This window comes from Dipodomys merriami, unplaced genomic scaffold, assembly GCF_024711535.1.
Source record: "Dipodomys merriami isolate MVZ:Mamm:240054 unplaced genomic scaffold, mDipMer1.0.p SCAF_177, whole genome shotgun sequence".
In the NCBI taxonomy this organism is placed as follows: Eukaryota; Metazoa; Chordata; class Mammalia; order Rodentia; family Heteromyidae; genus Dipodomys; species Dipodomys merriami.
The window spans coordinates 223,624-236,499 of record NW_027203126.1 but is presented as its reverse complement, the minus strand read 5'-3'; the positions used below and the strand labels follow the sequence as shown (position 1 = coordinate 236,499).

General features: G+C 48.3%; 1 protein-coding gene across 5 annotated transcripts in view; it reads right to left on the bottom strand.

Annotated features, from left to right (window-relative positions):
- Nucleotides 1-12,876, bottom strand: part of LOC138829826 (acetyl-CoA carboxylase 2) — an 82,976-nt gene that overhangs the window by 63,781 nt on the left and 6,319 nt on the right. For 2 of the 5 annotated variants that reach the window (XR_011372746.1, XM_070026355.1), the window contains exon 2: nucleotides 3,919-4,553. Coding sequence is in view for 4 of the 5 variants with exons in the window: in XM_070026355.1 (XP_069882456.1) it covers nucleotides 3,919-4,544 (626 nt within the window). In the remaining variant the exon portion in view is untranslated. Of the gene's footprint in view, nucleotides 1-3,918; nucleotides 4,554-9,424; nucleotides 9,437-10,349; nucleotides 10,572-12,675; nucleotides 12,758-12,876 lie in introns of those variants that run through there. The other 3 variants (XM_070026357.1, XM_070026358.1, XM_070026359.1) reach the window with 3 other exon arrangements.

Sequence of the window (12,876 nt, the reverse complement as noted above, 5' to 3'; positions counted from 1 at the left end):
CACAGTAAAATAAATCAATAAGATCGCGATAAAAATATTTAATCATATGGGGGCTGGGAAGGTGGCTCAGTGGTAGAGCACTTGCCTTACATGCATGAGGCCCTGGGTTCGATTCCTCAGCACCACATAAGCAGAAAAGGCCAGAAGTGGCGCTGTGGCTCAAGTGGTAGAGTGCTAGCCTTGAGCTGAAGAGCTCAGGGACAGTGCCCAGGCCCAGAGTTCTGACCCCATGACTGGCAAAAAAAAAAAAAAAAAAATTTAATCATAATAATGACACATAACCTATGTTCATAAAAGCAAGCAAACAAGAAAAAAAAACGCGAATACTGGCCCAAAAGATAACATTCCCTGCAAAAGAACCACCAGGGCCACACCTGAGGGAGAGCTAAATTCATACTACAAGGTGATCAGCAATCCCCTGCCACACCCTCAAGCTCTTAAATAACATTTCAGTAACTGTTTCTAGAAAGCTCTCTAGGATAGTATCTTCACCTGACCTCCCACCTACCCCACCCCCCAAAAAAAACCCTCTTTAGGGCGATTTTTTTTTCTTTTTGGTTTATTTAGACAGACTCTTCCTATGGAGGGAGAAGGAGGGTTCACATCCTTGGTATAGCCCAGGCTGATCTAGAAGTCTCCATCCTCCAAGCCTCAGCCTCCAGAGTTCAGAAATTACCTACACACAACCATCATTCATCTGCTAAGGTGTTTTGTTTATCGTGTTTTTTTAAATTAATTTCAAACAAATACCAAAAGGGAAATGAAGATAATTGCAAAGCATTCCTGCCCTACTCAAACCCAAATAGAAGAGGACTGGTTTCCTTGTATTGTTCTAGATTTTTATTCTTCTTCCAAACTCTGCCCTGGAATACAGCCAGAAGGACTGACACACTGTACTCCAGCAGGTCCTTAAAGGTGACTGACACACCTAATCTCACCAGGTCCTGAAAGGTGACTGACACAGCTAATGCCACCAGGGCCTTAGGAAAGGGATTTCACTTACATGGGCATAGAGCGTGAGAGCCATCTTGTTTCCTTTTTTTTTTTTTTCCTAACCCTATGTTTTCCAGGCTGGTCTTCAACTCCTACATAATGATTATTAACTATTTGGGGACCTCCCCTTCTCTTTCTCTCCCTCCCTCTCTCCCTACACATACAAGTAAGTTGAAACATTTTCTGTGTTTCCAGACTGAACGTTACAGTCCCCAGTCCTTTACTGAAACTGCAAGGAGTTTCAGAACATGGAATTTTTTTTTTTTAGGAAGATAAAATTTTATATTCTGTATCCATGTTAGTATTTCAGCAACAGAAAATAGGAAAAATATTCACACAAGCAAAAGGAATCAAAAGACTCTTAAATAATTCACACGGATTCGGGACAGGTTTCATCAGTGAAAAAGTTCACCAGTTATAGAGAACCTTGAGTTTTATAAGCTTCAATACTAACTCCGAGTGATCTTGAGCCTACCCTGCAGCAGTGTGCATCCTCAGCTGCTAGGGGAACGAGATGGTGAGAAGAGACTTTGGACCTGGGCATCTCAGTCCAAGACATCTCAGAGCATACTGATGCTTCTTTCACAGGGCAGGACCATCCTGAACAGCAGGCTTGGTGGGGAGACCTCCTTTCAGAGACTGTGTAAGCAACTATTTTGTTACATCCTGTCATGTTCCCTTCAGCTCCATTTCTAAGAGTTGTATGGGGGTTCTAACCTTCAAAGATCCTTTCCAAGACCAAGGACAGGACAGGACATTCTCAACCCTTGACCTGAGATGAACCCAAGGGAAGGTTTCTCTTCTAAGAGAAACCAGAACAGAGTACACAAAGTCCATAATGGTAGCCAGCACTCATCAGGTGGGAAAAAGGGAGAAACTTTGACTTCCTGTAATGATATTAAAGACAAAAGATAAATCCAAAATTGCAGCTTAATTCCTAAAATTGGAACTTAACTCCAGGATAGTCTACAAAGTTATACAATATATGGAAGAAAGGTTTTATGGGAATAAAATATTACTGTTGCTAAAGACCAGCAAGAGGCCCATTCATCTATTCATCCTTCATCCATTTCTTCATCCATCCATCCATCTCCATACTTGTTCAAGTGTTTTTCACATCCTGATATACAGGATTTGGTGAGGCAAGCCCACATTGCTCACTTCATTCATGCATTTCATAGTCTGTACTAGACAAAGCAGTGGGGAAAAAAATAGACCATTGCCACCAACCTAGCCCTGAACTCATGGACTTTGCCCAGCAGTGTAAGAAGGAAGGAAACCAGCAAAAAACAAATAAGTACAGACATACTCTCCAGGAGGGAGACAAAACACAAAAACTGGAACAATAATGAAACAAGGGGCTGGGATGGGGGCATATTTTAAAGGTGGGGCAGTGACAGGGAAGGCCCATCAGAGGAGGTAATTCTGGATAGAAGGACCCGCTAATGAATTTCCAGCACCCAGGGAAAAACACAAATTGAAGACCTTGCTCCTTAGCCAACAGTGAAGAATTGTAAGATGGTGGGTGCAGAGCATGTGGTCCTTCTCAGTGCAAGGTAGACCAGTTGGCCATGATGGGAGTTTGAGACATAAAAGGGCATTTCACTGAGTTTAGTGGTAGCAGCAGATACACAGGCCCAGGGAGAGGGCTGAGGCTGAGTCTCAGTGAGAGTGAGGATGGAGGAAGAAGGAAAAGGTCCCTTTAAAGATGGCTTCAGAGAAAGCTTGTGCCCAGGACGCAAGCTTTAACATGGGCATTTTCCATCCATGCTTGCCAGTCTCCTACTAGGGAGCATCAGGAAGAGGCTAGTGGTTGGGAGCTGGCCTTGCAGGACAGAACAACCCAGAGGGCTCCCTTTGGAAGCCATGAAAGGCCAGGGCAGACTCACAAACACACATTGCCTTTTGGTTGTCTTTGTTGTAATTCCTATAAGGAGGGTAGAGCACCGGATGAATACCCCAGGATTACCCCAATTCCCCAGCCCTTAGTGTTCAGTCTTTTTCATTTTCTTTTTTGTTGTTGGTGGTGGTCATGGAGCTTGAACTTGGGACCTGAGCACTGTCCCTGAGTTCTTTTGCTCCCTCCTACCACTTTGAGCCACAGTGCCACTTCCAGTGTCCTGGTAGTTCATTGGCGATAAGGGTCTCATGGATTTTCCTGCCCAGGCTGGCTTTGAACCGCTATCCTCAGATCTCAAGCATGAGCCACCAGTGCCCACCTGAGCCCTTACTTTTCAGTCTTTAAAATGGAGAAAGGATTGGGAGAATCAGCTAAAATTCCTGGTTTCCCTTTTGTTCTGGAGAAACTGGAGACCTCAAAATGATAGGGGAGAGCAACAGACTATAGTCAGGAGGCTGAGATCTGAGGATTGCAGTTCAAAGCCAGTCCAGGCAGGAAAGTGAGACTCATCTCCAATTAACTACCAGAAAACTGGAAGTGGCACTGTGGCTCAAGTGGTAGAGCGTTCGCCTTGAGCTGAAGAGCTGAGGGACAGCGCCCAGGCCCAGAGTTCAAGCCCCACAACCAACAACAACAACAAAAAAGAACACCAGACTACTACCCAGCCAAGCAGTGAACAAAGAGGCGGGTTTACATCCTCTGGTTCGTCTCCTCCTTCTTCTTTTTTTTTTTTTTTTTGTCGGTCGTGGGGCTTGAACTCTGGGCCTGGGCGTTGTCCCTTAGCTCTTCAGCTCAAGGCGAGCGCTCTACCACTTGAGCTACAGCGCCACTTCCGGTTTTCTGGTGGTTTTATTGGAGATAGGAGTCTCACGGTCTCTCCTGCCCGGGCTGGCTTTGAACCGCGATCCTCAGATCTCAGCCTCCTGAGTAGCTAGGATTACAGGCGTGATCCTCCTTCTTCTTTTTAAACACAGCTACCTTGACTATTGGCATTGCCTCAGATGGAAGAGAATGGCCGCTCTTACCTCATAGCTGGCATAAGGGTGTCAGCTTCACTTGCAATCATAGCAGCCTCTGGGGACAGGGTGCCCAGGCTAGCCCGACTGCCCTTTCGGGAAGACTCTCGTAAAATGCCAGCCCCAGAGTCTTCATCGGAAGAGTTGTCATCAAAGGAGCCCAGGATGAAGTTGGTCATGAGCTGCCTCTTAATGTGGGCCTGCTTCTTGTCCTCTTTGGATGGGGATCTGGCTCGCTGGCCCTGGGGCTTGGCTGGGGAGGACAGGCCGTAGGTGTCTGGGGGCTCTGGGCCTTGGGTCTCTGTCCCATTGACTTGCAGTTCTGGAGTGGGCCAGGTGTCATGGGAAGAATGTGGGGTCTGAGAGTCTTCCTGCTGACAGGCATCGCTGGGGCTTTTATGGGAGGCCGGCTCGGCCTGTTTAGGAGTCTTTGGCTGGGAGCTGTCACCATCATTTGTTTGCAGCTGCTCCTCTGAGTTGTCTGAGGCTGGAATGGGCTCCTGATTCAGGATGAGACTCGCTTCCAACTTACTGTTGGTCACTGGGCTGGAGTCTGTCATTTTTCTCCAGATTTTTAACCAGGAAAACGTCAGGCAGGAGAAAATCAGGCAAGAGAGGAAAAGGAGCAAGACCATTCAGAAAATCTGTAAAAGAAAAGAGATTTTTACTGAGTGACTTCTCTCCCACAGGAGCTAGCAGGCTGAGAGGCAGTGAGCCCAACAAGACCCACGACGTGCTGTGTGGCCTTGGGCACAGTCCTTGATGCTTCTGAGCCTGCTTCATCTCTCTCAGGGTATATGTTAGGGTTTTCAGTGGGTTGGATACTGAGTCCCCAATGTGACAGTGTTGAGAGGTGGGATCTTTAAGAACTGATTAGGCCAAGAGGGCTGGGATTCATGTTGTCATCATGGTAGAGGGTTTATAGCCTTGAGAGGGGGTTTTTGGTAAAGGAGGCTGGTCCTGTGTGGCTCTGCCATCCCTCTGCCTTTGGTCTTGGACTTCTCAGTCTCTACAATTGGAACAAATAAATCTCTGTTCCTTACAAATTGCTCGGTCTCAGATATTCCTGCTGTAACACTCAGGTACCCAGGTTACAACATCACACACAGATTAAGATCCACAATACTAGGACCACAGAGTCAGCCCAGATCACAGACACTCCTGTTACAGAGAACTGAACGAGAAGAAGACATTAATGCACGATGCATGATGCCAAAAAAGTGGGAAAACGCAATAGCCACTGACTGGTAGACAGGCAAATGCAATGTGGTTCATCTACACCATGGAATATTATTCAGCCATAAGGAGTGAGTGTGGGCTGGGGAGGTGGCTCAGTGGTAGAGCGCTTGCCTTGCATGCATGAGCCCCTGAGTTCGATTCCTCAGTACCACATAAGCAGAAAAAGCCAGAAGTGGTGCTGTGGCTCAAATGGTAGAGTGCTCGTCTTGAGCTGAAGAGCTGTGGGACAGCGCCCAGGCCCAGAGTTCAGGCCCCATGACCAACAACAACAACAACATAAAAGGAGTGAGTGTAGCACTAATCCATACTGTATAAGGTGGATGAATTTGAAAGCCAGCAACAAAATACTCAAAGCAGACATATCTATAGAGATAAGAAGAGGATTACTAGTTGCTAGAAGTAAAGGGTGGGGTAGGAGGAGGTCCTGGCTAAAGGTGAGGGATTTGTTTGGGGTGATAGAAATGTTCATACAGCTGATGATGGTAGTGATGGTTAGGAAGCTGCAAAAATCCCTAACACACCATGATTTTTTTCCTCTAATCCTGGGGATTGGAAAAATCCAAGGCCTGGGTACTGTCCCTGAGCTCTTTTGCTCAAGGCTAGTGCTCTACCACCACTTCCAGTTTTCTAGTGGTTAATTGGAGATAAGAGTCCCACAGACTTTCCTGCCCTGGCTGACTTTGAACTGCAATTCTCAGATCTCAGCCTCCTGAGTAGCTAGGAGGACAGACGCAAGTCACCAACATCCAGCACTGAGCATGTTTTGACAACTTCGGACCCATTTTGCAGGCTGCATCTGGGGGTGAGTGGTGGAGCCCATGGCTAGCATGCGTGAGGCCCTGAGCGTCTATCCCCAGCACTGCAAAAAAAAAACAGTCAATCAATGAGTCGATCTTTTACCCTAGTTATGTACTGGAAGCATTTCAAAGTCAGACCCACGAAACACACAGTGAGATCGACTTGGGATCTCTCTGGCTTTCTCTTCTGTAATTTAGACACAGCGTTCTGAAGGGAAGTGGAAAAGTTCTCATGGTTTCCTGGAAATACGTTGGCCAAGAACTTCTTGAACTCTGTTGGGGCAAGAACTAAGAAAATGTTGGCAAGGGTGCTTTTCCAGGTAGAACACACAACAAAATAAGTAGGACGTAAATGCTGTCGTTTTCAAAGTATTAACCTGTAACATTAAAAATCTACAAAACTGTACAGAAATAAACGGAAGACCAAACCCCAGGGTAGTGCTTACAGGAAGGAGGCGAGAGGAACTGAGCAGAGGTCTTTAGGTCAATGGGGACTTGCACTAGAAAGAGATTTCCAACCTTGGCCCAACTCTGCCTTATGCTCTTTCCTGGCTCAGGCGGCAAGCGCTCAGCTCCACCAACCTCAGGTAGGCTGCAGATGTGGCTCTGGATACAGCACTTGCCTAGCATGCCCACAAGGTCCTGGTCACATCCCAAGCACCACAAAACAATTACAACAGCAACAACATCCCAGTGAGCAGGTGTCCAATGCTGCTGAGATAACTGGTGTTCATATTCATGCCTCCTTCACCCATCCTGCTCCTAGGAGACAGGCTTTATTCTGTTACTGTACACCTTACACTTGGTGAATCCTCAAGAAACTAGAGAGAAGAGAGAGAGAGAACTAAACTAAGCCAGGCACTGGTGGTTCACAGCTGTAATTATAGCTACTCAGGAGGCTGAGATCTGAGGCTGGGGATTCAAAGCCAGCCCAAGCAGACTCCAATGAACCACCAGAAAACTGGAAGTGGCACTGTGGTTCACAGTGGTAGAGTGCTAGCCTTGAGCAGAAGAGCTCAGGAATAGCTCCCAGGCTCTGAGTTCAAACCCCATGAATGACAAAGAAAAAAAAAAAAAAAGGAAGAAACTGTCAGTCAGAAAGGTCAGCATCCCGAAGCTGCTGGCTCAGCCAGGCCCTTGGGAAACAATCTGAAATTAGTAATTAGCACATGGTATTGGCAAAAATGTGCAAAAGATACCTCTGGAGTCCCCCAAAAGTCCAGCAGGTTCAAGTTTTACAGTTCCTGAAGCAGAAGGGTATGACAGAGTGTAAGCTACCTTCTAACTCTGTGGAGTGACTATTCACACACACACACACACACACACACACACACACACACACACACACACACACCCCTGTGACCCCCATCCTTTGCCCCCAGCCACACCTCAGGGCTCTCTATTCAGCCTCAGGGTAAGGATTTGTGTCCTGGTTACAACACCAGGTGGAAACCTGCTGCTCCAACTGTCCTCGTCCTCCCTGACCCACTGAGTGGCCCTTGGGAACACTGATTTCAAGATCCTTGCGTCCAGCATGCAGTGAGTGCTCAGTGACAGAGTTCATGAGAGGAAAACCCCACGCCCACACATTGAGCGCCAACCAATGGCTCAGGCCTAGCTGGAATTTTGACTTCAGGGTTTTGTTCCTGAACCTGTGTTCAAGAGCACCAGGCGCCCTGCAGAAGGGCGTTCCAGACACAAAGGTGTAAAATTGAAGATCAAGAGAAAGAACAGCTAAGTGGATACAATTGATTTATTTGCTAGGCCTCCTTCTGTTCCCCCAATCAGAAAATATTTAAGCTACTGCTGAGAATGGAATTCAAAACAAAAACATATTCTGAGGATGCGTTCTTGCTATGTATTGTCGCTGGAAAGCCCTATTATGTTTTAGATAAGGTCTTTGAAAAATTACAGGGGATCTGGCTGCTAGAAAAAATGGATGGCTGATGTAGGACTTGGATGTAGGACCCCGTGGTGATTTGTGGTTTGGAAATTATTTGAGTGTACTCCCCATAGGTCCCAGAAGGGGGCAGTGTTGGGAGGTAGTGGCACCTTTAGGAGATGGAGCCTAAAGAGATAATTAAGTCATAAAGGCATCGTCATCTTTGGAAGATTCATGCTGGTCTTGAAAAGTGACTTAGGATTTTTTTGCTTGTGGAAATGAACTGTTATAAAAAGAGCATACTGCCAGGCACCGGTGGCTCACACCTGTAATCCTAGTTACTCAGGAGGCTGAGATCTGAGGATCACAGTTCAAAGCCAGCTCAGGAAGGAAAGTCCGTGAGACTCTTATCTCCAATTAACCATCAGAAAACCGCAAGCAGCTCAGCTCAAGGCTCAAGTGGTAGAGCACAAGCCTTGAGCTGAAGAGCTGAGGGACAGCCCCCAGGCCCAGAGTTCAAGCCCCATGATGGATACATACATAAATAAATAAATAAAGCATACCAGGCACCTGATTGCCCCTTGTCTTCCTGTGTCACCAAATGGTCTCTTTCCCACTTACCTTCCCACTACGATACCGTGTTGTGCTATTGGCAGAAAGACCCTAACAGAGCTGAGCAGAGGATGGCTTCTTCTGGGGCCCTTCCCCTCTGTGAGCTAAGTAAACCTCTTTTCTTTATACAAGACCCAGCATCAGGCATTTTCTCACTGCATTAGAAAATAAGTCTGAGGGGGCTGGGAAGTTGGCTCAGTGGTAGAGCGCTTGCCTTGCATGCCTGAGGCCCTGGGTTCGATTCCTCAGCACCACATAAAAAAAAAAAAAAAAGAAAAGAAGTCTGATATGGAGAGATACAAGGAGAAGGTTCAGAGGGGCAGACACAAGCTTATTAGGGGGGGCTGGGAAGGTGGCTCAGTGGTAGAGCGCTTGCCTTGCATGCCTGAGGCCCTGGGTTCGATTCCTCAGCACCACATAAGCAAAAAGAAAAAAGCCGGAAGTGGCGCTGTGGCTCAAGTGGTAGAGCGCTAGCCTTGAGCTGAAGAGCTGAGGGACAGCACTCAGGCCCAGAGTTCAGGCCCCACGACTGGACAAAAAAAAAAAAAGCTTATTAGGGGATTCAGGGACGGTGTGCTAAGTGCCACGCTTGAAAGTAGAACCCCAGAACCCCATAGTGAATGGTGGAGCCAGACCTCTCCTCTCATTCTGCAAATCCTTTCAGATCTACTGGTCCTCTCCCATACCCCAGGCCCACCAGGCCAGGGCTACCTGCATGACCACACTCACCTTCCTTTTCTTTCAAAGTTCTAACACCAGGGAATTTTTCTCCAAGTACAGACACGGTTTGAGAAAGCCAAAGAAACCCACTGGACCTCAGATTCCTTCTCTGTAAAATGGAGACATGATTTCTTGCCCTGTTTTCTTGCCTCAGAGCTGTTCTCTGAATGGTAGTTGTTCATGCATGGCGCTTCACATACATGTCCCCTGTCCCCCACCGCCCCCTCCTCCTCCCCCCCCCCAGCATCCAAGATTCCTACCCTACCTTGCTCCAAACCACAGAACAACTTCGAGGATGTTGCTAGTGTTACACTGTTGTTATTATTCCACTGTTTTGAGAAACGGTAGCTCAGAAATGCTCAGTCTTTAGTGCTGGCTCAAATCCTGGCCCAACTTTCCATACCCTCCCCAGACGTTGAAAATGGATATGAATAAATTCCATAGGGCAGAAGGTATTACACAGCTCACTGAGATAAGCTCCTAAATTCAGACACACATCTTCCTGATGGAGCCATAGGTCAATACATAAATTAACAATGCCAGACATGGACAGTGGTCTAGAATGAGCACTGTTCAAGGGGTCTGAGTCTATGACCAGCAAAGGCCCAGAGGGTGGGCTGAGGTATCTGCCAATGATCCCCTATGGCCTTCCTGTGGCAAGCTGTTGCCTTTTGCTGAAATAACCCAGGCGATCTAAAACTGGATGCCAGCCAAAGCTACCGATACTTCTTTACTAATTTGTGGTGCTCGGGGATTGAACCTAGGCCCTCACGTATGCGAGGCGGGCATTCTACCTTGGAGCAACAACACTCTATTCCTCCTCTCCAGCCTTATTTTTACAAATGAAACCCAAGTAACAGCTGCCAGGGCCGGCAGGGGCTGGGCACAATGAATAAACTCGGGAAGTTCCTGTGTTCCAACAAGTGCTGGCCAGCAGCTACAAGACACTGGTAGGTTGGGGGAAGGGGTATGCTTTTTCCTATTCCCTCCTCCCCCCCAATACACAACACACACACACACACACACACACACACACACACACACACACACACACACACACACACACATACATTCTTGGCCAGGACTTTGAGGGACAAAGGGAGCAGCCTATCATCATCCAGCAATGGCTCCTCTGCACTTTGGGATTTTTTTTTTCCTTCCTTCCACCCAGAACGCTTGCTGTCACTTACCGTCACTGGGGCAGAGCCACTAGCTCCATTCTCCTTGAGTCTGACAGGCACCCACAGGGTGACTAAGGGAACTGAGCCTATGGAGTGTCACCTTTCAGCGAGAGGCCGGTGGTGTGTGTGTCAGGCCATGGGGGAGGGGCTTGGGCGGCCCGGCTGGGCTGCTGTTCCCAGCACCGCGCAGTGTGGCTTTATCTGCCGCTCACTCTCTCTGGAAGGTCCTGGCTCAGCCTTCTACCTGAGTGTAAGTAAACTTGTAACTTATAAACAGCTACTTGTAGTCTTTCTATGCCACGGGCGGCTTTCCAGCCCACAGAGTCGCCCTCCTTCCAGCTGGCCACAATCCTGTCCTAAAGCCTACGCGGCCTGTCACGCAATCACCCCGCCTTGCCCAACTCTTGTGTGTCGGGAATGGGTCTGAAATGGTCTAATCCTGACAGGTAGACAGGAAAACAGACTGAGCCTTTCGGGCCTAACCTTTAGATGCCTGGAGGGAGGGGAGGGGAAGGCTAGGCTCAGCGTGAGTTGGGTTTGGCCAAGCTGGGCGCTTAGCAAAGAGAAAATCAAGTGTACTAGGAAAAGCCACTGGGTGGCCAGTGAAGGGGGGGGGGGGGGCGGGAAGATGGTGCAAGGTGCTTCTACAGGTGCAGAGATAATTAAGTGCCTAGAACAGCCCGGTGTGGCTGCCAGGGCATGCGTAGCTCTGGCCTGCAGGAGCAGAGGTTTGGGACTACAGGTCATGGTAGGGTTGTATTGTTGTTGTTTTTGTTTTTCCAAAATCTGCCTGCTCCAGCCTACAGCCCACGGTGGGGGTGGGGGTGGGGGTGGGGTGACAATGCCCACCCACTGGCTTTGCTTAACAGATGAGCACAGCCAGGGTGGGGGATGGAGCTCCCCGCTCCAGCACAGTGCTCCATCTAGATACAAGGCATTATTAGCAGCCCGACCGGTTCCCTGGACACGGACCTGTGTGTACATCTGGGCTCAGCCACTCACAAGCTGGGTGAGTCTTGAGCAAGTTCAACGCCCTCTCTGATCAACAGTCTCTACTCACACACAGCTGGGGATATGTCTGGAAGGCAGTGTTTGGACCAAAAAGGGTCAGAGTTCAGAGGATCAGATCTCCCAGGCCCACTCTGCCCATTTCAGCTACAGCCAGGTGCACTCAGAGCCTCAGGTAGGATACACAGCTCAGCCACCCACAAAGAGCCAGTCCTAGACAAATCACATCCACTCCCAGCCTCAGCGACCTCAATGACACTAGGAACCTAGGGGCAAGGTAGGCCATCAGTACAAAAAAAAAAAAAAAAGCTGATGATGGGCTGGGAAGGTGGCTCAGTGGTAGAGCGCTTGCCTTGCATGCCTGAGGCCCTGGGTTCGATTCCTCAACACCACATAAGCAAAAAGAAAAAGAAAAAAGCTGGAAGTGGTGCTGTGGCTCAAGTGGTAGAGCACTAGCCTTGAGCTGAAGAGCTGAGGGACAGCGCCCAGGCCCAGGGTTCAGGCCCCACGACTGGACCAAAAAAAATGCTGATGATGAGCTGGATGCTGGTGGCTCATGCCTGTAATCTTAGCTATTCAGAAGGCTGAGATCTGAGGATCGCAGTTGGAAGCCAGCCCAGGCAGGAAAATCTGTGAGACTCATCTCCAATAAACCACCAGAAAACCAGAAATGGCACTATGGCTCAAGGGCTAGAGCACTTGCCTTGAGCTGAGGGACAGCACCCAGGCCCAGAGTTCAAGCCCCATGACCGATCCAAAAAAATAAATAAATAAATCCCAAAACACCAGTGATAAGGGCACCAACCAGTCTTATAGCTTTGGTGATGTTAAGTGAACTAATAAAAACAAGCTAGGACCTGGTGGCTCTTGCCTGTAATCTTAGGGACTCAGGAGGCTGACATCTGAGGATCATGGTTCAAAGGCAGCCCAGGCAAGAACGTCTTTGGGACTCTTATCTCCAATGAACCACCAGAAAACCAGAAGTGGAGTTGTGGCTCAAAGTGGTACAGTGCTGGCCTTGAGCAAAAAAGAGCTCTGAGACAGTGCCCAGCCCTGAGTTCAAGCCCCATGACCAAATGACTGACTGACCCTTCTCCCCACACACACACACACAAAGCAGACAATCAAGATGCACTCACATAGAACCACACTGTTCCAGGCTTGGCACTAAGAGCTTTATGGAAGTTCAAGCTCTGTTATCTCTTACCTGGGCCACTGCACAAGCCTCAAGACCTATCCCCCTGCCCTCCAGTCTTATCCCTCTAGTCCATTATACACAGAGGAACCAAAAGGAAATTCACAGACAGTTGGGCATGGTGGCACTCACCTGTACTTTCAGCACTGGGGAAGGGGAGACTGAGGCCGGAGGACTGAACATTTAAGGCCAGTGTGGGTTGCGTAGTGGGATCCTACTCAAAAAAAATCAGAAAGAACAAAGAAATTCACCCGCATGCCAGATTATGTACCAGACTATGATTTCTAAGAAGCTTTCCCATGGAAGGAATCCCTTGTGGAAATGGCTGGGTCC